General features: G+C 45.7%; 1 protein-coding gene across 1 annotated transcript in view; it reads left to right on the top strand.

Moving 5' to 3' along the window:
- ITFG1 (integrin alpha FG-GAP repeat containing 1) overlaps positions 1-26,664 on the top strand; it is a 136,092-nt gene that overhangs the window by 86,922 nt on the left and 22,506 nt on the right. The window contains exons 13-14 of the mRNA XM_055000558.1: positions 4,479-4,522; positions 10,540-10,618. Of these exons, the coding sequence (XP_054856533.1) occupies positions 4,479-4,522; positions 10,540-10,618 (123 nt within the window). The remainder of the gene's footprint in view (positions 1-4,478; positions 4,523-10,539; positions 10,619-26,664) is intronic.

Below are 26,664 nucleotides of genomic sequence, written 5' to 3'. Positions count from 1 at the left end.
TGGTTAAGAGCGGCAGGACTGTAATCTGGAGAGCCAGGTTTGATTCCCCACTCCTCTGCTTGAAGCCAGCTGGGTGACCTTGGGTCAGTCACAGCTCTCTCAGAGTTCTCTCAGCCTCACCCACTTCACAAGGTGTTTGTCGTGGGGATAATAATAACATACTTTGTAAACCACTCTGAGTGTGGCATTAAGTTGAAGGATGGTATATAAATAGAATGTTGTTGTTGTTGTAGTTGTTATACCTGTACCCCCGTGCACACTCCCACCCAGGAGATGTCACAGGCTCTCTTGGTTTCTGCTGGGGCCTGTCAAGTTGGGCACTAGCTCCCAGCAAACTAACCGACTGTCCACTCTCGAGTAGCCAACTGTAAACTCTTTAAGACCCTGAGCCTGATTTTTTTCAGTTGCACAGCCTGAATCCCTGCCGTGCCACATGAGCGCATGTGGTGACAGACTGAACTATTAGTGGTCTGCCGTATTCTCAGCTTCTGGTATATCACATCTCATCTTTGTGGGAAGTCTCCTGTGTTTCTAGTTAAAGCGATGATAAGATGTTCCCATCCCAACAAACTGTAGGCATGAAGTTGGCCAGGGAACACCCTCTCCCTGCATTGTCGCTTGTGTCACATACTGTGTCCCTCCCCCACCCACCCTGCCAGTAGGTAGATTAGGGGCTGGGTTAGGCTGGAGATGAACTCCATTTAACATGGGGAGATCAGATGTTCTGAAAGAGCACATATAATTTATAGTTCCACTCAGGGCTTTTTTTCTGGGAAAAGAGGTGCTGGAACTCAGTGGGTTGCCCTCAGAGAAAATGGTCACATGGCTGGTGGCCCCGTCCCCTGATCTCCAGACAGAGGGGAGTTTAGATTGCCGGAGGGCAATCTAAACTTCCCTCTGTCTGAAGATCAGGGGGCAGGGCCACCAGCCATGTGACCATTTTCAAGAGGTGCCGGAACTCCATTCTCCCGCGTTCCCCCTGAAAAAAAGCCCTGGTTCCGCTTCTCCTTCCGAACATTCAGAAATCTTTACGTGGAGCTCTCACTGAAGATTACGTGGACTCCCATTCAAGCATCGGTCAGCTCTGTACTTGCTGGCTCCCTGACTCTTTCGCAGACCCTGTTTTCTTTTTTCAATCATTGCATTAGTTTGCATCACTTGACCTAAGTAAATTCACTGTAGGAATGTGAGTAGTGTGATATATGTAAGACGGTTTAAATTCGGCAGAGCATATCATAAAAATGGTCTATTTAAATGCACTTTTCTTTTCTTCTCAGTACCTACTAGGCAACACTATGACCTAAATATCATATTTAAGAGGCTATGATCTAAATTATCATATTTATCATATAATAATATTTATTATAATTTATGACCTAAATTATCATATTGAAGAGGCTATACAATGTTGGACAATATAATAATAATAACATTCAATTTAGATACCAACCTTCAGGACAACCTAATGCCACATTCAGAGCACTTTACAAAGTGTGTTGTTATTATCCTCATGGCAATCACCCTGTGAGGTGGGTGGGGCTGAAAGAGCTCCGAGAAGCTGTGACTGACCCAAAGCCACCCAGCTGGCTTCAAGCAGAGGAGGGGGAAATCAAACCTGGCTCTCCAGATTAGAGTCCTGCCACTCTTAACCACTATGCCAAACTGAACAATTCCATATGTATTCACTTGAAATCCTTTTTATTTTTCATTCTGTCTCTCAAAAGTGGAGTTCCTGTTTCTTGCATCTAATATTGTAAAGCCTACCAATTACTCGAGAAAGAGCAGTCCTTTAAGAGGGCAAACTTCTTTCAAAGATGCCCAGCTTTGGCACGACTTTATTAAGGAATCGGCTGCTTAATCACAGCATATTACATGGTTGAACCAGTTTTAAGTCTTGGCGCAAAGATAAAGTGCTTTCAGGAACAGATGTTGTCAGAGTATTAAGGGGCAGGGAAGAGGAAAAGAAGTGAATGAGACATTAATTTGTAGCCTGCTGACAAAGAGACTTTTCTTCGTTTTCCATGGCCAGTAAGCTATTTGCTCAGGCATCCGTTACCTCTCCAGTCCCCACCCCCAACCAACTCTTAGTGATTTTTTAAAAAAAAATCCATGTTTTGAAGCTGTCAGATGATGCTGCTCTTCTGCAAATGATATATGAAGGTGGGTACATTACAAGCAGAGGGAGACAGTAACATATTTTTACAGAGCATACTCTAGAACACTTTATGACACAAACAATGGAGTCCATGTCACACTCAGGCTGTGGCTGAGCAGAGATTTGAACCCAGGTCTTCCAAGCGTTTGTCCAATGCGCGGTATCCATTTGGCCTATTGTCATTTGTTTCCTGTATGCATGGGTGGTTCCTTGAATACAGTTCTATTCATTTTCTCTTTCATAGAGTAGATTCAGCTGTTTGTATGAGGTTTTCACAAAATAACAAAGCAAATACAGGCATACTTGGCAAATGAATGAACCTGGCGGCTTGTGCGCCTTCCTCCTACCTTTGCACCCAACTTGCTCATAAAGGTTTCTGCTTCTGTGGCAGACTGTGGCTTATCTTCATGTCTGAATCTCGCTTAGGTGCAAGAATATTACCAGCAATTATAAAGATAATAATTTTGTATTCCGTAAAGTGCCAAGAGTGCAGTGAATCAAGCAAATTCCAATATGTCTGAATGAAGTGGTGGCTTCGGACGGGAAGCAGCTGGTCACGTGATTTGTAGTGACAGCCGAAATGTAGGAGTATTATGGCAAGAAGGCAAACTCTGGAAGAAGAATAGTGATACGAGAGATAAAGCCAGACCACTCTTTGAGTGAACAAAGCCGAGAGCCAACACCTCTGCAGACCTGTAAATGAAAGAGCAAGAATGTATCACTTAACATTTGGACAATACCAGGACTTTTTTCCTGCCGGAATGGCATTACGGCACCTCTCCAAAGAGATCGCGTGGTGGTGGCCCCACCCCCCTGATCTCCAGACAGAGATCAGTTCCCCTGGAGGAAATGGCCGCCCATTTTACAAGCCAAGCCTGCTCCTGTGAGGGGGGAGCACACGCAGCAGGAGGGTGGGGGAACAGCGTACTGGCCCATGCCGGGTGCCTCCTCCCCTCTGCTCCATCAGGGAGGCAGGTTGGGACCCCCGCCTGCAGCTAGATGCAGCTCAGCTGAGCGGCACACGCACCAGCCCCCACCGCTGTTTCACAGCAGGCCTGCTTGCTTGCTCGCCCGGCTGGCTGGCCTGCCTCCCCTGCTGAAGTGGGGTGAAATGCCAGCCGTGGCTCATCTGAGCAGCACATGCACCAGTCCCCCCACTGCTTTGCAGCGGGCCACAGCATACTCGCTCGCCCAGCTGGCCAGCCTGCCTTGATGTAATCAGGATAAGGAGCGGGGAGGTGAGTCAGTGCAAATTGCGGGGAACGCTCCGGGGGCGTGTGATGATGTCATTGCACAGGAACGTAGCCTTTGGGCATATATTTCAGATGGTTCCTACAGAAGCAAAAGGATTATCTTACCAATTGGGTCATTGGGCCACCATTGTTTATGATTGTTGAGTGTATAGATACATCTGTATTTATTGTTATATGTATATAGGTGATGGTGGGTAGCCGTCTATATGTATTTATGGCACATTGGCACTTTAAGTGAATTTAGATTTGAATTCACTTGATTCATTGCACTGTTTGCACTATATGGAATATAAAATTATCATCTTTATAATCGCTGGTAATATTCTTCTACTATTGGTTATTAAAAGATTGTCATAGGAGGGCTTGTCCCTTGGTATTAGTCACCACCAGTGTAATGACAAACAATGGCTTGCTGCCATGAGCCAGTGTTAAAACCATCAACAGAAGTTGTATTGCAGAAAGTTTAAGAAAGAAAGCAATGAAGTGTTGAATTAAGAAAACCCTAGTTCTCTATTTGATATGGAGGCATACTGCCTGAATTTCTTCCGTTTCCTGTTTCTCGGAGTAATGATAAAATAGGACCATCCCACGTGTGTTGCCCTGGGTTTCTTGGAGGAAGGGTAGGATATGCATAATAATGAAGAATAATAAATGGTGTATTAATTCAAGAGTTGAAAAATAAGCATAATGAGGGAAGTGCTTCAAAGTTTTATTTTTAGCATGCATTTTAATTTGTGTTCAGTTTTAGATGAGTTATTGCGCCTATCTTTGGTACCGTGCTACCAATCAAGTAATAGGTGTGATAGAACAGTGATTACTTAATTTAACGTCTTCATTATGCAAAACTGCACAATTTGGGCAGATCAATAATGCCTTTTAAAATGTTAATGTGCGGCAGACAACAGTAATTTAAATTTTTATGAATCTTTATAAAGGAAATGCAATTTGACTTGCCTCCACAAAGGAGCATGAAGCAGCAACAAGATTACAAGGTGTATTTTAGTGGAACACTGTTGACCGCGCAAATAACCCGTTGCTTCATGTGTGTTTTCTCCTCCTTTTATCCACAGTTCTCAGTGGCCTCTGTTCCAACGATTGTCCTCAAAAGAGAACGGTAAGTATGCTTGCTCAAGTGTTCTTGGACTGTGGTTTGGGATGTCCCTGTCAGCACCTGGCCTTATCTAAAAACCTTGCCAGGAGAAAGGAAGGATAGTTTTGCTGTGCAGATCTCAAGCTAAAATTCTGATGTGGCATCCAAGAAATTCTTTCATGGATAGGGAAAGTTGTGGGAATGACATGGCCACTTATTTCCTAATTTATGCTATCTGGGAATTCTAAAAACAGTCAAAAGAAACTCCTTAGAGGAGACACTCTGTCATTTGGTTATATGCTGCTGTTTCCTCTCTCTTTTCAATGTAGTTCCTGGGAGAATGAATGAATGAATGAATGAATGAATGAATGAATGAATGAATGAATGAATGAATGAATGAATGAATGAATGAATGAATGAATGAATTCCTAAGCTGCTTCTCCACAAAATACGCCCAAGCAGCTTACAACAAACAGCATACTATATTGTCCAGGAACAGGACCACCCTGGAGCCATGATATGGTCACTCCAAAACCTACTGTGAGGGCAACAGATATGGCTGCTTCAGCGACAGCAGCCCCACAGTTATGGCTCTTGAATAATAACATAATAACAGTGTGCTTATAAACCACGCTTCTAGACAGATTAGTGCCCCATTCAGAGCAGTGAGCAAAATCAGTGTTGTTATTGTTATCCCCACAATACAGCTGGGGCTGATAAGAGTGGCTTACACAAGGCCACCTGCAGAGCTCATGGCAGTAGCAAGATTCAAACCAGCAGAGTGCTGACTCGCAACCCAACCACTTAACCACCATGCTACAGCAGCCCCACTGGAGCTACTTCTGACAGCTGTCAGCAGTCTAGCCTGGCCAGGGTAGTGAGAGGCTGCAGGTGCAGCTTGAGATCCCCCTCAAGCCTCACGAGACTGCTAGTTCTCGTGAGACTTCAAGGGAATTGACTGGGCATGTGCAGCCTTCTGTACTAGCCTCATAAGGAGCTTAGAAGCAGGCCAGGGAGGAGGTGGCTATGCATTCTCTCTCTCTCTCTCTAGGCTGAGCAGGAGTAACCCAGTAGAGAAGATGACGAGGAGGAACCAGGTGCTGCAAAGCCCCTCACCTTTTTTGTTTCGATGGCTCTGCCAACCCCAAACGGAGCAGATACGGACACGATAAATGAGGGAGTTTCTGAGGATAGGGACGTGGACACCTCTGAACCTCACATACCTCACGAAACAAGTAAAAGCAACAGTCAAGGAAGTCATTAAAATCACTAATACAGCCAGAAGAAGGAGGGACACGCAAAAACACATTAGGGTAACAGGACGTTAAAATGGAATAGAAAAGCGGCATAAAATAGAAGAGTAGCAAAAACAGTATGGTTGAATGATTATTGGTAATAAACTAGCTGAATAATATTCAGTGGTGCATCTTTAAGGGCCAGTTACACTAAAACCATCTCCACAAAGACAGTCCGATATTTAAAAGTTCAAACAAAACATAAGATTCCAAAGTCAGTCAGTCAGCTTGGTTATTTGCCCTGCCGCTTCTCTGTTGGCATCTAAGGATTTAGGTTTGGGCAGGGCTTTTTTTCAGGGGGAACGCGAGGGAACGGAGTTCCGGCACCTCTTGAAAATGGTCACATGGCCGGTGGCCCCGCCCCCTGATCTCCAGACAGAGGGGAGTTTAGATTGCCCTCCGCGCCGTGGCCTCCCTCTAGATCTGAGATCACTATTTCCCAATATTCCAATAGTGATCCACAAGATCTTCTCAGGGTAGAGGAATCAAAAATGCCTTTCCTTCCTCTTAAGATTCTGGAAACTTTGTTTTATGCACGGTTGTGCTTCCCTAAGCATTTATAACTTCTTTTTGAATCTGTTCCATCTTTCCCCTTAACTCACTGTATTTCAAAGTATTTTCAAAACTCACCTCAATGCTAGAAGCAGCTCTAATGCAATGCTTGTGGGGTGCTTTGGGGTTCATGTACTATCTAGAGAGAGAATCATGGAAAGGCAGACTTGGGTGAGGAGAGCGCCACGGGACATGTATTTATCTTGGCAAGATCTGCTGTCTTCTCTTTTATTTGACCAGTTTTTTATCTTTTGTGATGCAGCCTCTAAATAATAAGCCTTGAGCAAAACCCACTAATTTTGGAAGTCACGTTTGCAAGAGCTATTCTTCAGCTGAGTCGCTTGACAGCTTGGGCTCCCTAAGGCGCTGCTGCTGTTGAAACGTTTGCCTCTCGCTTAGCCGCTTCGGACTTCGTTTGAGGATCAAGCCTCCTTGAACGGCCCTGCCTTAGTCTTTATTCTCCCTCTCCAAAGATGCCTTACCACTGTCTTGACAGTTGGGGGAAATCTTAAAGCACGTTGTTTTTCCTACGCTTTGTCCTTCTGAAGTTTGTCTTAAACATCCTCGGAGGCATAAGTAAAGTTCATAATGATTTTGACTTGAGAATCGTTTATTTATAGTACTGAGCGTGGCTGCCATCATGAATACTGTTAATGAATTGGAATAGTCGTAACCGGCAAAGGATGGACCATATTAGGCCTAAGAGCTGTATCTGGCTCTCTCTTTAAATTGGTCATGTAGCTCTTTAGAGTGGCTATCAGCATTCAGTCCTTGTACAGTCTAACTAAAAACAAAGGGGAAAGGGATTTTAAAAACTCAACCCAAAATGGAGAATGAACTAGGAGGGTCAAGCTAACATATGAAAGTGTTTTAAAAAATTTCAATGTTTATTATAGGTTGTGCGCACAAACACCATTAAAAATATAAAAAGATAAAAGTTAAATAACAGAACTCCAAATAGATATATACACAAGATTGAAAATTACATACAAATTGATGGAGAATCCAATGACTATATACATACATCAAAATAAATACTATATCATAAATACTATAGTATCTACAAATAAACTGACCAGATGCGTTTCAGCCCATACCAGCCTTCCTCAGTGGTATTACACAAAATACCATGGATAAGTTGTGGTTATCTCATGGTGGTTTCGCTACACGACAATGCCTTCAATATTATTCTGCTATAAAATGATATCTATCACTGGAGGTGTGAAGTCTCCATCAAAGATAGTAATGATGGAGACTTCACACCTCCAGTGATAGATACCATTTTATCCATGGTATTTTGTGTAAATCCTCTCAAGTACACATTATGCAAGCTATTTTAACACCAACATCTGGTTTTTAATTCATTTCTAACTCAATTTTTAATTATTATTGGAATAATTAATTCCTGGATGTGTGTGCTTTTACATAGGATTTTAACGACCGCTGAGGATGGCCGGTATTTTAACTTCTATATTTTTATATTTTTAATGGTGTTTGTGTGCACAACTTATAATAAATATTGAAAAAAAAATTAACACTTTTATATGTTCGCTTGACCCTCCTAGTGCATTCTTCTTGTACAGTCTCCATGTCCACATGAAGCCATAAAATCCCACCCGAAATTCTTTTTTTAATACATTTTTATTTCAATTAATATACTCAAAAATATAATCATACAGTCACCTAAACCATACATCTATTACTACTACGTATATCTACATAAAATATGAACTAGGCATACACTTTTTAATCTAAACATAAACTAAAGTCATTCAAATCATATAATTCACATATCTGTATAGCACTTGCTTTATATATTCTTGATTTTTCACATCTTTTTCAATTTTTCTATTCTGTCTTTACTGTGTATCTTCATATCCAATAATGATTTGTTACAGACACATATTGCCAATCTCTTTACTTTCCATTCTAATTTAAACTTAAAATTCTTACTTATGTTTGATTAAATAGTCAAAAAAACTTTTCCATTTTTCTTGAAATTCTAAGATTGGTCTATTATGTATATAAAAGGTAAAGGTAGTCCCCTGTGCAAGCACTGAGTCATTACTGACCCATGGGGGAACATCACATTACAACGTTTTCTTGGCAGACTTTTTGTTATGGTGTGGTTTGCCATTGCCTTCCGCAGTCATCTACCCCCTGGAAACGGGGTACTCACTTTACCGACCTCGGAAGGATGGAGGGCTGAGTCAACCTTGAACCGGCTACCTGAACCCAGCTTCTGCCAGGATCGAACTCAGGTCGTGAGCAGAGCTTGGGCTGCAGTACTGCAGCTTACCACTCTGCGGCATGGGGCTCTTGATTATGCATATAAAATGTTTGTTTTGCCATCATTGCATATGCATGTAATTTATTCTTCCATTCCTTCAAACCTGGACATTCTTCTGCCTTCCAATTTGCTGCAAATATCACTCTTGCCGCCATCACCGTATACTTAAATACTTCACTATGCATTTCAGTGGGCTTACACTGGAGTAGCACTTCTTAGGATTGCACTGTAAGTCATTTCTTAAGGTTGTGAGAAAGACCACTGCCGTTTTCTTTCTGCAAAGTGCCTGGTCTGCTTCGTAAGCACTATATGCTCTATGTCACGGGTCAAAGGTTTTCACTGACATGCAGAAAAGGTGCTGCTTTCCTCTTCCTTTCCCCCCCCCCCCATGTTGCTCCAAATGCTATGCCCAAAGGTTTGGGGATGGGAGGGGCATAAGGCAATTGAATGCACATCCAAATAACACACACAATATACATTGGATGTAATTTCCCAACACAATAGAGTTTCACTTCACTGGGGCATCTCAGTTTCATTAGCAGACATCCCATCTACATGTTGCCTCACTGGGTGGGGAAGGAGAGTGATGATAATAACAACATTTGATTTATATACTGCTCTTCAGGACAACTTAACGCCCACTCAGAGTGGTTCACAAAGTGTGTTATTACTAGCCTCACAATAATCACCCTGTGAGTTGGGTGGGGCCGAGTGAGAGAGCTGTAACTGCCCCAAGGTCGCCCACCTGGCTTCAAGCGGAGGAGTGGGGAATCAAACCTGGCTCTCCAGATTAGAGTCCTGCTGCTCTTAACCACAACACCAAACTGATGTAGTGGAATTAAGAAGAATGGCGTACGAGGGGAGGCGAATGGGGAAGCTGAGAAGGCAAAAAGTAGTAAGGAAGGAATTGAGCAGGAAAGATGGTTGTACTTATTTTAGCAAACTGCATATGTAGCCCACGTATCTTTCTTCATGGCAGCGTACATAGGGGGTTCCATGAGGCCCCCCAATTGGGTATTGAACCAGTCTAGACCCACTTAGTTTCAGCCAGCTGTGACTGCAACTGACGATCGAGGGGGCTAGTCCAAGGAGAGTGGCATAAGAAAGCAGTGCCAGGGGGGCATGAATGGAGTGAGTGGCAGCAGAGGCAGAAGGGGCGTGGCGTGACACCCACTTTGTCGGCTTTTCCTGGTTCCTGTTCCTCCTCTAAAAGAGAGTGAGCCACCAGTAATAAAAGTCACATCGAGTCCTTTTTTTTTAATGTAAAAATTAAAGTAAAAATTAAATAAAATTGCTGGCCAACCATTACAATGTTCAACATTCCTTAGTCCTTTTCCTGGCATCTCTTGTTCTTATGAAACTCTCAGCCTGCACTCAGACATCATCTTTTTTCCCCTTTTGTTGCATTAGCTGATGAGAATAAAATATCTCTGTTGGAAACACATACTGTTTTCTGCATCACCGGCTAAAAAAGATCTCCCCACGTTCCTTTTCCCCCCCCCACACCAGATTGGATTTGCTACTTTAAATGCTATTGTATTTGTTTCACATCAACCTCAACATTCAGTAGCTAGGTTAGCGCCAGGATGCTTTGTACCGAAAAAAGAGCAATTCCTGTCCCAGTGTGTTCGAAAAGGCGTGTACAGGAATGAATTATCAACGTTATCATTATGGGGGAGCAGGGGATGGAACAAGCAACCCTCATATCGTTTGCAACATGAAAAACACATTGTCTTCTATGATCAGAACATCAACAATAAATCATTGTAGCCTTCCCAGCGCTGGGAACAAAAGAAGACTGCAATCATTTCATGTTTTTGATTCTTCATGCACTGATTGCTAAGCTTTGAAAAGAAAAAAAAAAGAAGGGAAAGAAAAGTAAAACCGATTATCTTTCATTCCAGCCCTTTGGTGTGAATCAGCCTGGACCTTATATTAAGTACACAACAGTAGATGCAAATGGATACTTGAAAAATGGTTCAGGTAAGACTGCTTTCTGCTGATTTGCTTTCTACATTTGTTTCCCGTCATTGGGCTCTTGGATAGTGATAGCAGGAAAGGGGGGGAGTCTCTTAAACACCTGATCTGTCTTTGCCCTGCAGCCTACAAAGGGTAGCCCTGTTTCCTGGAAGGAAGGCAGCGCCTAGGGAAGGAACTCTGACCTCCCTCCCCACCCCATGCATTAGTCCATTCACAGCAGGTAGATTCCTTGATAAAAAAACTTGGGTTTCAGTACTTGGCGTTAGATCGTTTTCTTTTGTTTGCCGACTGCTTTAAGCCCACATTGTGCAGAGAAGAGCCAATTAAAAGTGCCCTAATCAAAATATTATTCAGGGAAGGAGAATTGCTCGGATTTGCTGTGCCCATTACGGACGAATGAGGCGTAATGGGGAATGACGATCTAACGTAGATAGGAAGCCTGCATAGATATGGCCTGCCTATGTGGATTTGATGCATCCTAGGGGCAGTCGGAAGCTTTTCAGTGACTGCGGAGCCTGCGTGCTATCTTGGACTTGCACGTGGGGAACCCAGTTTGATCTTCTTCTTTAATTTTTTTTTAATGTAATGAATGTATCAGACAGAGGGTGTTCCATGTGCTGTTCCTTTTTCTTGCTTCTAGTGATTTAGACACTATTTATGTTGGTCTTTTGGTGTAGCGGCTGACTCGGTGGACCCTTTCAGCAGTTAAAGCTTTAACCTATTGAGAGACCTACCGTGGAGCAAGAGCGAGAATAAACAGCCTTCCTTCTGGAAAACTCTTGGCATGACATTCATTTATAGGCAGCCATGGGCCATTCCAGATGTTCCCAGTAGAGCCTATTTTGTTAAACTTAGCCTAGATAAATCTCTGCCCCTGTTTTGATTATTTTTCTTTCTTTTCTGTTTTTTTGTTGTTGTTGTTTTGGGGACTTTTGGGATATGCCTTGCTACTATTTTGTTAGTGTGAGTTGTCACTGTATGCGTTTCCATTCCGCCTCACCATCTCTGGGAAATCAATTTCTGACTGGGTGGAATGGCTGCTTTTTCCCCCCTCAGGAGCATGTCTAAATAAGTCCATGGGCATGAACACTAAAACCCCAATCAGTGCACATCTGGCCACTGCACCTCTATGTCTTGAATGGTAGGTATTCTATTTTAGATATGCAAAGAAATAGTTACATTTGTTTAAGTTTTCCCCTTCCCTCCAAGGAAGACTAAGCCTCCTCATGGCCTTCAGAACGCTGAGAGCAACTAACAGTGCAATCCTAAGCAGAGTTACCCCAGTCTAAGCCCAATGAAATCCATGGGCTTAGACTGGAGTAACTCTGCTTAGGATTGCACTGTAAATTAAAAGAGAGGAAATGCAGAATGTACTACCTGTTGCTTTAAGTGTGACCCTACTGGGTTGTTCGGGGTTGTCTAATGTCAGTCCTAGAATTGCTTGTGCTCCATTTCAGCATTTCTTCAACTCTGTATCGGATTTTTGCTAATGCTACGTCTTTGTAAACTTGCATTTATTTACCCTGTAAATTGTTTATTGAATTGCCCTTGATATTGACTCTACTGAAAGAACAAAGCTCAAATGAATTTTTAAAGGACTGGGGAAAACTTAAAGAATATATGGAAAACAAGTGGGATGTAAAAGGACAATTATGGTCTATGGATAATTACTGATGTCTGTATATTAGGGAACTAGAATTTACGTAAGAACTTTACTTTTGAGAACTGGAAGAAGTATTAGAATAGAAGGAACATGTTAAGATTTAAAAAGGTTTTAGTGCTGTTGGGGGTCTACGGGGAGGGTGGGAAGTGTTTATTTGAACTGAGAATAGTAAGACAATTAGTATGTAGAAGTTAAAGGGAAAATGGATGATTTATGTAATTTGTAATACTTATTTTAACCTACCCAATAACATTTAAAATTTTCTGGAAAAAAAAGATATTGACTCTACTGATCTCATGCTATGTAATCCATCTTGAGTCTCAGTGAGAAATGCGGACTATAAATGACATACATACAGGGGCAGATCTACTATGAAACTAATAAAGCTTAAGCTTCAGGGTCCCTAATCCTGGCAAAAATTGATGGAGTTTTTTAAAGTGTTTGTTATTAAAATAAGGATGTTTTAGTGACAGAATCATAAGCCAATGGGTTGAAGTACTTAATATTGACCTTAGAATATGCTCTGATACCCTTTTCATATGGCCTCAAAATGTCCCTGTAAATGGTCAAATTTCAAAATTTTCTGGGGGGCTCGCAGCACCTGAACCCCCAGCCTTTGCCCTACCGTTGCCGGTTGAGAAGGGGCCCTTATAACAGTTCAAGCAGGGTCCCAAAAATGTAGGTTTGCCACTGCACACATACATGCATGCGTACATACATACATACATACATACACTTTAAGCCGTAAGAGTTTATGATATCTTGGGAGAGGACGTTTGAATTGGGGCATGGATTCTCCTCCCCCTCTCCCCCATTACTTGTGTGGTCCTAACATTCATTCATTCATTCATTCATTCATTCATTCATTCATTCATTCATTCATTCATTCATTCATTTATATGCCACTTTTCTCCACAAAAGATCCATGAGCAGCTTTGTAGGAAACTGCTGAAATACAAATATTCTAAATAATATGGAAACAACCACCAACCGAACAAAGAAAGGAAATGTTTTCTGGACTTGTCCTGACCAATGCAGCTCTGAGCCAAGGGCCAAGAACCTTTTGACTCCTGCTGTTTAGTTTGCTCTTCGGGTCCCACCCCGACTTAGAAGATGACAAATGAGGCTCCAATGGAACTTGTGTGCACTGCATTAATGATGTTTTTTAACATAATGTCACTGCTACCACTGTTTTTATCTTTTTATGTATATTACTGTATTGTGCGCCATTCTAAGCCCGTTTGTGGGGAGAGTGAACTAAAAATCTAATATAATTAATTAATTAATTAACTGCCGGCAAGATCATCTTCCCTTCCCCACCCCCTCCACCAGCTGCCATTTTGAGAGCTTAGTCCCTCTGATGCAATTAGAACACGGTCACATACATTCTCGCTCATGGAGATTAGAGTTCTCTAACTGAGCTGTGAGCTTGCCAGAGCCAAAGGCTGTGCTGACCCATGAATATACATGACCACGTTATAATTGTATTCTCCCAAAATTGTGACTCCAGGCAAGCGAGTCCCTTTTTTTATGGCAGAAAAGTTATGTGCATTTATTTAGGAAAGGAGACTGGATAAAGGTTGTCCTTTTTTAAAAAAAAGATAACATTTGTTAGTCTCCTAAGAAGGGCAGGATGCAGCATACCGCTAACTCGGCTTTAAATGAAATGTATCCATGACCTTTCCTTAGGCTTAATTGCACTCGTCGGATCTGTTTATGCAATCATGGCTCTTTTTTGTGTATTAATTTTTTCCCCCTGTGCTGGTTATGAATTAGTCGGTACATATTCAGGCTTAATATTTCAGGAAAGCCGAAGCCATAAAAATATACGCTGAGGAACAGCTGGCTGCAGGTACCCATATAATTAAGCAGATTATAATAAGCATCTCATATACAAGGTGGTCATATTTTAACGATTCCAAACTGGCAACAGACCGATTCTCCACATGAGCACTGTCAGTCTGGGTGGTTTTATAACCATGTTGGCTGTTAATAAATTAAAACATTTTGAGTGCACAGATGGTAAAGAAAACCTGTCCTCCTGATAGAAAGACCAAGAGGGGGAGAGTGCAGAATAAGCCCAGAGGTTGCATCGCCACAGAATGAAGCTCACTGGAAGCCAAGCTTTGTCTTAAGGTCTAGCATGCTACACCGAATTGGCTAGGGCAGGCCGCAGCGATCCATCATGCAACTTTTGGGTGACTCAGACTAGCACTTTTGATCCAGTGTGGACGTTTATTAGTTGCCGTTGTTTCAAAAGTACGAGAAGCTTTTGAGGCATCGTCTGAAATGGAACTTGTGGATTTTGCCCTTGCGGAGTTTTGTGTACAAGAGGTCATTTGAGATCTAAGAAGCTCTATTTGTAGAATAATTCAGGAGCAGAGATTCAGATGTCACTTGTCTTTCCATAATGCTCACAACCAGGGCTTTTTTTCTGGGAAAAGAGGTGGTGGAACTCAGTGGGTTGCCCTCCAAGAAAATGGTCACATGGCTGGTGGCCCCACCCTCTGATCTCCAGACAGAGGGGAGTTTAGATTGCCCTCCATGCCGCTGAGCGGCATGGAGGGCAAACTAAACTCCTCTCTATCTGGAGATCTGGGGGCGGGGCCACCAGCCATGTGACCATTTTCAAGAGGGTCTGGAACTCCGTTCCACCACGTTCCAGGACTGCATGCGGCATGGGAGGCGGGTAAAAATGTGATTCAGAGCTAGCTGAGGGCTTCTGAACTCGAACACGTTTTCTGCAGAGCCACTCTGCTGGCAAATGCTGCTCTGTTTATTTCTGACAAGTTCTCATTGTGTTTTACCAAACACAACTTTGTAGGCTGTTTCTGTTGCTCCAAGCCAAAGAACAAAGTTGGGCTTTTAATACGTGATATGAATATGGCAAATTGCCATTGATCCAGACACCATATCGCACAAATACTACTGTGTGAAATGCACTGAATTAATCAGGGAGATACTTGTGATTCAGACTCTCTGGTGCTCTTATAACCAAGTGAAAAACAAACTTGGTTCTGCAGCTGGTCTGTGGCCCTTGCAAGGAACGGTTCGATTCGGGTGCTAATTGGCAGCGACAAACTTAACCATTGGCATAGCTTTGAAGGAAAACCCGGTTTACAGAAATTGTTCTTGAGATATTAACCGGCCGGAATGTTTCTCGCTAGCGTAAAATGGTCATGAATGATGAATTTTTGTTTGGACTAAAAGCAAAATGAAGGAAAGCAACCATAGCCGCAGATAAAAATGTATTTCTCTTTGAAATATGAATTTACAGAAGGGGTTCTGGTACAGTAGTTATCTTGTACATGATACATCCTTTCAGAAGAGAAATGCTACCAGCTGGCCTACAAAATGAATGTATAGAGATGGCAGTTCTTGTTGTATAGAGTAGACTTCGATAAAAAAAATGTTTTGGGCATTGCAGATAAACCGTGTGAAAGACTCAGTCTGTGGCCAACCTCTTCCCCATTGCATAGAGCAGTGCAGAAGTGATGGATTTTATAGTGATAATAATAACTATAAATTTCCACAATTTACAGAGGCGTATCTCAAAAGTTTTAAAGAGAGCCAGTGTAGTGGTTAGAATGTCAGACGAGGATCTGGGAGACCCAGGTTTGAATCCCAAGTCTGCTATGGGAGCTCACTGGGTGACCTTGGGTCAGTCACACACTTTTAGCCTAATACCCCATCAGGGCCGGATCGAAGGGGGGCAGGGAGGGTAGTCTGCACCCGGCGACGCCAAAGAGGGGGCACCGGGAGCAGCTGCCAGCCGCCGGGATCATGCCGGCGACAGCAAGGGCAGCTGAGCGGAAGGGGGGAGGCCGCCCACACCATTCGCCTGCCCCGCAGCACGAGGAGCAGAAATGATGTCATCACGCAGCGCCGGGAGTGCGCGCACACTGTGCGTGCGGGGGACCAGACTTGGATTGCCCTGGGCGCCGGCAACCCTAGATCCGGCCCTGTACCCCATGTGGGTTTTGTGAAGGTAAAATGGAGGAGAATGATGACAGCTGATTTGGAGAGAAAGGTAGGGTGTAAATGAAGTAAATGAAAAGTTAAATGAATTTACCTCTTGGGCAAACAATTGGAGACCTCCAAAAGAGTTATGCTTGGGAAGATGAATTCTGAGGGGCGTATTTGTGTAAAATAAAATTTATATCCCATCTTATTCTCTTAGACTCAAGGCAGCTATGGAGCACGAGGTGACTGAACAAGGATTTGTTCAAGAATTTATTCAGGGCTTAAACGGGGTTTTGCATTCTCAAAGCTAAGAGAAGCCCTTCTGATTGTATGAGACACATTGTCTGCCTCCTGTGGGGACCCCACCCCATCGAGTCCCTGAGCTGGCTTGTAAAAGGACCACCTGTGGCTCCTGCAATCCTTTTGGTCCTGGGGCAAGGATTTAGGGCAGAGGTCCCCAATGTGCTTCCAGCAGGCACAATCATGCCCACCGACACCTTTCCTGGTGCCCACCGAGTGTTTTTAGTGGGTGGGGCCAGGTGGAGCTTTTGCAAAGTGTGGATTCTGATTGGCCACTGGAGTGTTGATTGGCTGTGCAGATTTTTCAGAACATTGCTTTGGCAGAAACGGCTTCCACAGCACAAGAATTTTCAATGTGAAACTGAAGGTAAGCCGTAGCAGCTGTTTTGTGGCTGGCTCTGCCTCCTGTGCCAGCCGTTTTGTGGCGGCCGTATTGTGGCTGCTCGCACCACACTGTGTCAGAATTCCAAATGTGCCCACAGGTTCAACAAAGTTGGGGACCCCTGATTTAGGAAATGACAGGAACCGGCGCCCATGGGCTTTCTTGCTGGGTCTCCTCCCTGCTCATCCCAGGGATCTTAAAGGGCCGGGTCTGTGTCTGGCATGGGCCTAAGAAAGCCAGGGAACAGCAGCCGGGAAAATAACCTCAGGGCCTCCCGCAATTGAGCATGGCCCAGACTGAAAGAATGCAGGAGGGCTTGGTGCACTATAGCAAGCAGTGGTGTATGACTGGCTGTGTGGGATCGCCAGGAGAATTCTACTGTATGGTCTTAAGTTTCCTAGTTTGAATAGGTGCCAGCTTATTCCTCCAGTCAGCAAGTCCAATGGCAAAGGGAGCGCAGAATGAATCCCAAAGTGTCTGATAATTCCTAATCTCCTTTAGAGAAACTAGTGCCAATCTACACAGTCTAGAGATGCCATTCCCCCGTTAGGGGCAGGGGATCCCCCGCTCCCACCCTCCACCCCCACCTCGACTCACCTGGCCGGCGGCGGAGGAAAGGTGGGGGAATGCTGCCTTGGGCATGCTCCTGGGGCAGCGCAATGATGTTCTCTCCAGGAGTAAGGTCATCACGCCACCCCTGAGAGCGCTCCTGCATTTCTCAGCAGGCCAATTTTGACTCCAAACAGGCCAAATCAGGCCCCTGCCTGTGCAATGACATCACTTCCCAGAAGTGATGTCATCATGTAGATACGGGAGCACACATGCGCACGCACCCAGGAACAACAGAGAGGTAAGCACCAGGTCCCCTGCCCTCCCACTAGGAGGTCAGAGAACCTGACATCCTTGACATAGTCTGGTCTGCTTTGGTGCTTGTTTCTAGCTGCCTGGGTGTCTATTCCATTTGGGAAGTCTATTATTTATTTGTTTATTAAATGCTTTTGTAAGTAGCTTACAAAATAAAACATAATAGCTACAGGAAACATTAAATGTTAATTAAAAAACCTAGCCAGAGCACAAAAACAAAACAATTGAACAACTTAAATGGATTTAACCGTTTTCAAAGTAAAAGCACACTACAAAAATGATGTTAAGAGATCCACCCTTTAATTAAAAGTTTGGGTAAACTGAAATGTTTTGGTCTGGCACCAGAAAGATAGTCGTGTAGGTGCCAGGCGAGGCTCAGAGGGGAAGGGCACTCCATAAGTGAGGTGCCACCACTGAAAAAGCCTCGTCCCTGGTTGCAGTTTGCCTCACTGCTTGAAGGCAGGGACACGGAGAGCAGAGCTTGTGGGGCAGATTTTAGCTGGCAGGCTGGACAGTACGGGAGAAAGAGGTCCTCCAGCCTGTTATTGGTATGCTGGTGTGGTCGTCTGGCGGCCAGAGAAACCGGTGGTATTAACCACATCAACCCCCGTGGGTTGATCCCAAATGTCTTGGGATTTAAGTGGTTTCCAGCGTCTGCTGAAATAACTGTTTGTAGGAGCCAGGGGAGTTAACAGTGCGAATTGCAGATGTACGTAGGTGGCAGAGCGACGACTTGAAGCTGCAGTTGAGCTGAGCCCAAAATTAAAGCCTCCTGATGTATAAATATTGATGAATTTGTGAGATTAGTTTTTAAATATTAATGCCCTGTTGTTTGCAAGCAATATTACAGTCAGCTTGTTGAGCGTCAGGCTTCGGTGTCACTCTTCAACCTCGCCATCGTATGGCTGATGACAATAACGGTGATGATTAGCTGATTAGCGCCTAATATTTACTCGATGAACAGTAAAGCTCAGGAAAAAAAGGTGCCTTGGCTTACAGGGAAAGGGAATTTGTTTTCCAAACTACAATATCGCTAGGAATCCAGTTTGTCGTTTTATGACAAACCAATTTATGAGAACAAAAAAAGTCTTTCTTGTTTACATAATATTTGAGAGTGCTGGAAGTGCGTTACATATTATTTTATTACACCATGCAACAATCCTGTGAGTTGAGCTAGAAGAATTATCCCCATTTTGCAGATGCGGAAGTGAGACTGAGATAGCAAGTTGCATAGCAACATTCGAATTGAAGATCTCTTGACTCATCACTCATTCTCCTAGCTACTGTTCTCTAGTCTTAGCTGTTGTATTTGGTAATTCTTTAAATGATTTTTTTTCCTAATTCAACTCAAATGTTCAAAAACTACATTTATGTATTTTAGAAGAACAGAGTCTGGCGCATACGTGAATGTTTCCTTTTTGTTTTAAAATCGATATACGACATGTTTTTGGGCTTTGGGTTTTTTTGCAGTTTGCCTCGGATAGAGCTTTCTCTTCAACAATATCTGCACCCACGTTTATTTTGTTCTTTACACTCAGTAATTATCATGTTCAGGCATCTCCCAACCGAAAATGACTTATTGTCTGTGTGAAAGAGGATTAGACAAGCTTTCAAGTCTTTAACAAAGCTTCTTTGAGCCTGGAAAAGCTCATTTAAGTTTCAAGCTAAATACCAGAAGGAAGTAAATCATTTGCATAACTGGCTAGGTTGAACATTGAAGGCACAACAGGTTTATTTGCATTGGACATACTCTCCGATGGAAGAAATTCCGCAGGAGAACGGCTACGTGTCTTAAATACTGTCCGATTAAACCAATGGGCTTAGACTGGAGTAACTCTGCATAGCATTGCATTGCCATTCCATTGCACCAAAAACAAGCCTCGTGGTGCCTTAAAGACTACTATTTTATTACAGTGTGGACATTGCCATTCAATCATTTTAGCCCCTCTTGCTGGTATTGTGCAGTTGTCTTCAAATGAAAGACCCACCTGCCCTAAGATACGTGCTGCTTAATTCAGATAGTGTATATAATAAGCAACGTACACCCTCTATAAACATGTTGCCGTTCTCTTTTCTCTGTAGAATTTGGCTCGGGGCGGGGGGGGGCGTTCCGTAGAAGCAGCAAGGGAACTTTACAGAGATGTGCCTCATTCAAAGCAAGTCTTGGATTCTGTTGCTGCAGTCTGGCTTACTCTGTTTCCAAACAATCCTAGGAGGCGATAAGGATGTGGCGCAGATGCCAGAGCAAGAGCCTGGCAGGGCCTCGGCAAGCCAGGAGACAGGCTTCTGTGCCCCGCACCACCCGCTGCCTCTGTAGAACGGCTTCCATGCACAAGGCCGCTTCAGTGGTGGACTCATCCCTTGATCCTAGCCCCAGAATGTCTGGATTTAAGGGCAGGCTTGTTTCTCCCTGGTTCACTGTCCGTCTTCTGTGCAGCCCCACATGGGACTGCGCCTGCGCAGGCCTGCCGACCGGATTTTTCTTTTCTAGCAAACATCCACTAGGGGGCGCACGTCCGACCCAATGCGCATGCGCGGCCGTTTCCCGCCCGAGCAACATTGGGCGACGTCGCCCTCTTTCCCCTCAGTTTCTTCTTTGCCGCCGACCGGTAAAGATCTAGCTGTCCGCTTTGTGAGGAGACCTTGTGAGGAAACTTCTTTGATCGTGAGAGAATGTCGGAGAAGTCGCTGTTTAAGCGTTGCTCTACCTGCTCGACGAAGATGACGAGAACGGACGGTCATTCCGTTTGCCTCGAGTGCCTGGGCGAGGGGCACATCGTCGGGAAATGTGAGCACTGCCAACGGTTCACCCCGAAGGCTAGGGCTGAGAGGGCGAATAGGCTGAACGCCCTGCTGTGGAGAAGGGCGATGCGGGCGTCGGGGGCCCCGGGTACCCCGGGGGGCCGCCACCGGCTGGTGGGACGGCTGACACCCCCCCTGAGATGGGATCTGTCCGGAGGACTGCTTCCACTTCGCGTTCCCGATCTCCGGATCGCCGACAAGCCCAACACCCGACCCCGGATCCGAAGGAGCCTGCGAGTTCCGCGTCGGGTCGCAAGCACTCAACTCCGAAGCCGGATCCGACTCGGAAGCGGCACCATTCCAGGTCTCCGTCGAGGTCAGAACCGACCACCACACCGGCTCCGAAGGTGTCGAGGACCTCATCGGATCCGAACATCCCGGCTGGGTCGGTTCCCAAACCGTCGGATCCGACTCCGACGGCGTCGGCTCCGAAGCCCACTGAATCGGCTCGCACTGGTCTGGTTCCAAAGGCGGGCTCTCGATCGGATCCGAAGATTTCGGATCCGTTGTCCATGTCGCCGGCTCCGATTGATCGGAACCGAAGCTCCGATCCGACTTCAGCCTCCAAGGGCGGAAAGAAGTCGAAGAAAAAATCTAAGCACCAGCAGTCGACGTCGGTCCAGACGGATGAGGTCCTCTGGGAGAAGCCCTCAACCCCGTCACCACACCTGTCACCTCCGTTACACCACTCCACTGATGACGATGGTGATCTGCCCGACGCTCCACCTCGGGCTGCCGAGACATGGCATGCCGATGATTATATGGGAAGGGAGGACCGGCCTTATTGCCTTCCTCGGAGTGGCTATGACAGAGAGGGCTCCCTGTATGCCAGCTCTCCATCGTTTGGAAGGGAGTATTGGGGTGACACTCGTAGTGAGTTCTCCCACTATGGTTCTCCCAGGCGCGTCTCACCTTTCCAACGTGCGGAGCCTTATCAGTGCCCGAGTCCCAGCCCACCATCTGACCCGTCGCCAGATGACATCATTATTGGGACTGGTCGTGTATCACCCACTGAGGACTACCGGCTCTACTCTGAGCAGATGGTCAGAATGGCCCATTCTCTCAACATCGAGATATCGGCTGTCGATCCTAAGCCGAAGGACAAAATTCTACAATATGTCCAGTCTGGTAACCCTCCAACTATTGCGTTCCCGTTCACCGAGGGCTTGGTGGAAATCATTCACGACATCTGTGAGAAGCCGGTCTCTGTGTACCCAACGTCCCGCAAGCTGGAGGCCCTGTACAAGACGCGAGATGATGTTTGTGCATACCTCTTTGCACATCCGCCTCCGTCTTCCCTCATTACAGAGGAAATGCAGACCCGCCATCGCCAGGGGTCTTATGCGGTGCCCATTGACAAGGAGAGCAGAAAGCTGGATTCCTTGGGCAAGAAATTATATTCCTCTGCTGCCCTTACACTGAAGATCTCTAACTATTCAGCCATCATGGGGGCGTCATATCATGGCCAGATATTCCTTTGGAACCGCATGGCGGCCTTCATGGAAAAACTCCCGGCAGACCAGAGAGTGTTGGCGAAGGTGATCCTCGATGAGGCCTTGCGGCTGTCTCGGCAACAAATAAATGCGGGCCATGACACGGTGGATACCTCGGCGAGGGCATTAGCGTCCTCCGTCGTCCTCCGCAGGCACTCGTGGCTCCGCACAATTGCGTTGCCGGTCGAGACACGTAATAAAGTTGAAAATCTGCCCTTTGAGGGTCAATCCCTGTTTTCTGCCAAAACGGATGACTACTTGTCGCAGAAGCGCAAAGATCGGATGACAGCCCGTTCCTATGGCATTCTTCCGACCAGGCCATCCACCGAGAATCCGTTCCAGTATCGCCCTTCGCAGGGCTATCGTGGACGGCAACAGCGATACCAGCCGTATCCACGTTATGGGTCCTACAGGCAATTCCAGCCGCCTGCAAGTTCCTTTCAGCGCCGGAGGCCTAGCTACCGCCCTCGTCGCGGCCCACAAGCCCACGATGCCAAAGAGTCAGCAACGCAGCCTAAGCAGTTCTGACTAGGATTCGAACAGTCTGTCGTGTTTGGAAACAGATTGGTTCAGTTTGCCTCTGCATGGGCAGAAATTACTTACGATAGTTGGGTTCTTAAGATCGTTAATGTTGGATATAAAGTTCAGTTTGATGTTTACCCAGTGTTCTCTCTTCCTGACCACTCATTACATTCCTCTTCTGCTAACTTACAGGCTGAGGTTATGAGGCTACTGGAAAAGGGGGCTGTGAAGGAGGTACTCCCTCAGGACCCCCTCTTAGGTTTTTACTCCAGGATGTTCCTGGTAGACAAAAAGGATGGAGGGGTGCGACCCATCTTAGACCTACGGGAACTGAATAAATTCGTTCTCGTCAAGAGGTTCAGGATGCTTACCTTGCACACGGTCCTCCAGTTAATGCCCGAGGACATGTGGTTCGCTGTCCTGGACCTCAAGGATGCATATTTTCATATTGCCATCCATCCTGATCATAGGAAGTACCTTAGGTTTCTATGTAACAATAGAGTTTACCATTACCAGGTGCTTCCCTTTGGTCTCTCAACAGCCCCACGAGTTTTTTCTAAATGTATGGCTGTTGTAGTGGCTTATTTGAGGGAACGGGGTTGTACTATCTATCCCTACCTTGACGATTGGCTTCTAGCAGCACCCTCTGCTGACGCACTCCTGGCCCAGATTCATACGGTGATGCTCACCTGCTCCAGATTAGAACTTTTGGTTAACTTACAAAAGTCTAACCTTACCCCGTCCAGGAGAATACTGTTTATCGGTATGGAACTGGATGGTGACGTGAACAGAGGTTTTCTGCCCAGGGAGCGTGCCTTAAAGATTGGCAGGATGGTGAACCTTTTTTCTAAATGCAGGTTCCAGTCCGTAACAGCTATCCAGAGGCTATTGGGCCTCATGGCCTCTTCTACAGCTGTCACCCCTATGGCCCGGTTGCACATGCGACCTCTCCAGCTGTGGTTCCTGTCGGTTCATGATTTTGAACACGACTCCCAGAATAAACGATATTCCATCCCCAGAGGGATTATCCGGGCCTTACGATGGTGGCTTGATGAGGCTAACCTTCTTGGGGGTATTGCTTTTGGGTCCATCCAAACCGAGATCACAATCTCGACTGATGCCTCCACGGTAGGATGGGGAGCCCAGTGTGGTGCCCTGAGGGCACATGGGGTTTGGTCAGAGCAGGAAAGAAAAGATCATATTAACCTGCTAGAATTGAGAGCGGTCCGTTATGCCCTTATCGCGTTCGCAGACACGCTGCAGCAGAAGGCAGTTCAGGTGCTCACGGACAATTGCACCACGATGTTCTACCTGAACAAGCAAGGGGGCACTACATCCAAGGCCCTCTGCGACGAGGCCGTTCGGATCTGGAACTGGGCCATGGACAGAGGCGTGTTCATTCAGGCGGTCCATATTCCTGGCACCACCAATGTCGTTGCGGACAAGCTTAGTCGGATGCGATTCGACAGCTACGAATGGTCCGTAGCAGACAATTACCTGAACGCCATCTTTTTGGACTGGGGGTTCCCAGACGTAGACCTCTTTGCGGCAGAGGCCAACAAGAAGGCCCCGCAATTCTGTTCCAGGGGAGGGCTAGGTCGCCGCTCCCTGGGGGACGCGTTCCAGATACGCTGGACAGGGCACCTGTTTTATGCCTTCCCTCCGTTCCCACTGCTGTCTCGGGTCGTCAGCAAAATCCAGAGGGATGGGCCGCACTTAATTCTAGTGGCGCCTTTCTGGCCCAGACAAGCGTGGTTCCAACATGTCATGCAGCTTTCGCAGGGGTCATATTGTCGGTTCGCTCTGAACCCGGACCTTCTGTCCGACAAAGGGGTTTGGTATCACGACCTACCCAAACTCAACCTCACTGCTTGGCGCATTCGGGGACGGAGGGGATGTCTGCCAGGGTAGCTGAAATTTTGTTGAATGCCCGTAGGGACACCACTCGCAGGTCATACGCAGCTAAATGGAAGCGTTTTGAGGCCTGGGCTGTTGACAACGAAGTTAATGTTTGGGATTGCCAGTTGTCTTCTGTGTTTGAGTTCCTCCTGTCCCTCAAGGATGGGGGACTCTCTAATTCTTCTATTAAAGTCTATTTGGCTGCCATCTCAGCCTTTCACCCTAAAATAGATGGGAAGACGGTGTTCTCCCACAGTTTGTCAAAGTCTTTTTTGAAAGGGTTGTATAATATGTTTCCACAAGTGAAGGAAATTGTTCCCCAATGGTCACTGCAGGTAGTGTTAGCAGGACTTATGAAATCACCCTTCGAACCACTGGCTACCTGTGATTTCAAATGGTTATCCTGTAAAGTGGCCTTCCTGATTGCCATTACATCTGCCCGCAGGGTTAGCGAGCTTGCTGCCCTGAGGTGGGATGCTCCCTTTTTGAAGGTCCATCAAAATAAGGTGGTGCTGAGACCTGACCTTCGTTTTAGACCCAAAGTGTCCACTCAATTTCACACCTCACAGGACATTGTCCTGCCTATCTTTTTTCCTGACCCTTCCAGTGGCCCTGACAGGGTCTTACATTCCTTGGATGTGAGAAGGGCTATTTTATTTTACCTCCAATGTACATCACAGTTTAGGAGTGCCAAACAACTGTTTGTGTGCTACTATGGGCCCAGGAAGGGTAAGGCTGCTACAGCCCAGTCGATTTCTCGCTGGGTTACCCAGACTGTTAGGGTCTGCTACTCGCATGCTAAGTTACCTTGCCCTTTGGAAGTGAAGGCTCATTCTACCAGGGCACAGGCTGCTTCTGCAGCCTTCCTTAGGGGCGTACCCTTGCAAGACATCTGCAGGGCTGCAACGTGGTCGTCTTCTGACACGTTCGCTAAACATTACGCACTTGATGTGTGGGAGAGGAAAGAGGCTGCTGTTGGTAGTGCAGTGCTTCAGTCTCTTTTTCGGTGAGAACACATGCCCGCCTCCTGGGTAAGTGGCTTGTGAGTCTCCCATGTGGGGCTGCACAGAAGATGGACAGTGAAAACAGAGTTGCGCTTACCGTAACTACTGTTCATTGACGTCTTCTGTGCAGACACACAACCCTCCCTCCTACCCCGCTGTGTTCTTCCAGATGATGTGAAGGCATTCGGCGGCAAAGGAGAAACTGAGGGGAAAGGGGGCGACGTCGCCCAATGTCGCTCGGGCGGGAAACGGCCGCGCATGCGCATTGGGTTGGACGTGCGCCCCCTAGTGGACGTTTGCTAGAAAAGAAAAATCCGGTCGGCAGGCCTGCGCAGGCGCAGTCCCATGTGTGTCTGCACAGAAGATGTCAATGAACAGTAGTTACGGTAAGCGCAACTCTGTTTTTTATACTAAACTGGCACGACAGATGACTGTGTGAGGAAATGGGGAATGAGTAGCCTATATGCTTATTTGGGAACTCAAGGTATTAATTCTGCAGTTGGTTTGATCTTTCTTTTAAAGCAGCAAGCTTAGTATTTCTAGCGCTCCCAGCGCTTTAAGAAACAACCCACAGTAGTAGTTCCATCCATGATGAAAGCAGCATGAACTTCACATGCCTCTGTGCCCCGTCAAATGTCCCCCAGTCCCTCTCTTCCCTTTCTCATAAGGCGTGAATGCAAGGCAGCTAATCTTTTCCCCTTCTCCTTCCTTCTCCCCGGCTTCAATCTCTGCCTTCCTCCCCAACGATCTACCTTTTGCAACGCTTAAATTTTGAACATGCACATTCCAGTCTGGAGTAATTGGATTACGCAAATCATTCATTCTGATTGTGAAAGGATTGGTACAGGCAAAGAGAGCGCTGGTTTTGAGGGACCCGTGTTTCCTGAGAAGCATCTCTCGGGATCCCAGAAATACAGAAGAAGATTCAATTTCAAATGTTTCTTTTCCCGAGATCGTGAATCACCGAATAACGGAGCTCTGTAATATTTCAAAAGGAAAGAGATGACTAATCATCATTAAATTCTGTTGCCTATTAACCCCGTGGCCCAGTCTGGCAGGCAGAAAGGGCACATGAGGACATCTCTGTCCTTCAACTCTGGGGTCATTTTTCTTCTCAATCCATTGCTCTTTATGTCCAGGTCTGATGACCAATGCCT

The sequence above is a fragment of the Eublepharis macularius genome, chromosome 16 (assembly GCF_028583425.1).
Source record: "Eublepharis macularius isolate TG4126 chromosome 16, MPM_Emac_v1.0, whole genome shotgun sequence".
NCBI classification, from domain to species: domain Eukaryota; kingdom Metazoa; phylum Chordata; class Lepidosauria; order Squamata; family Eublepharidae; genus Eublepharis; species Eublepharis macularius.
This window is presented reverse-complemented; position numbering and strand designations above follow the sequence as displayed.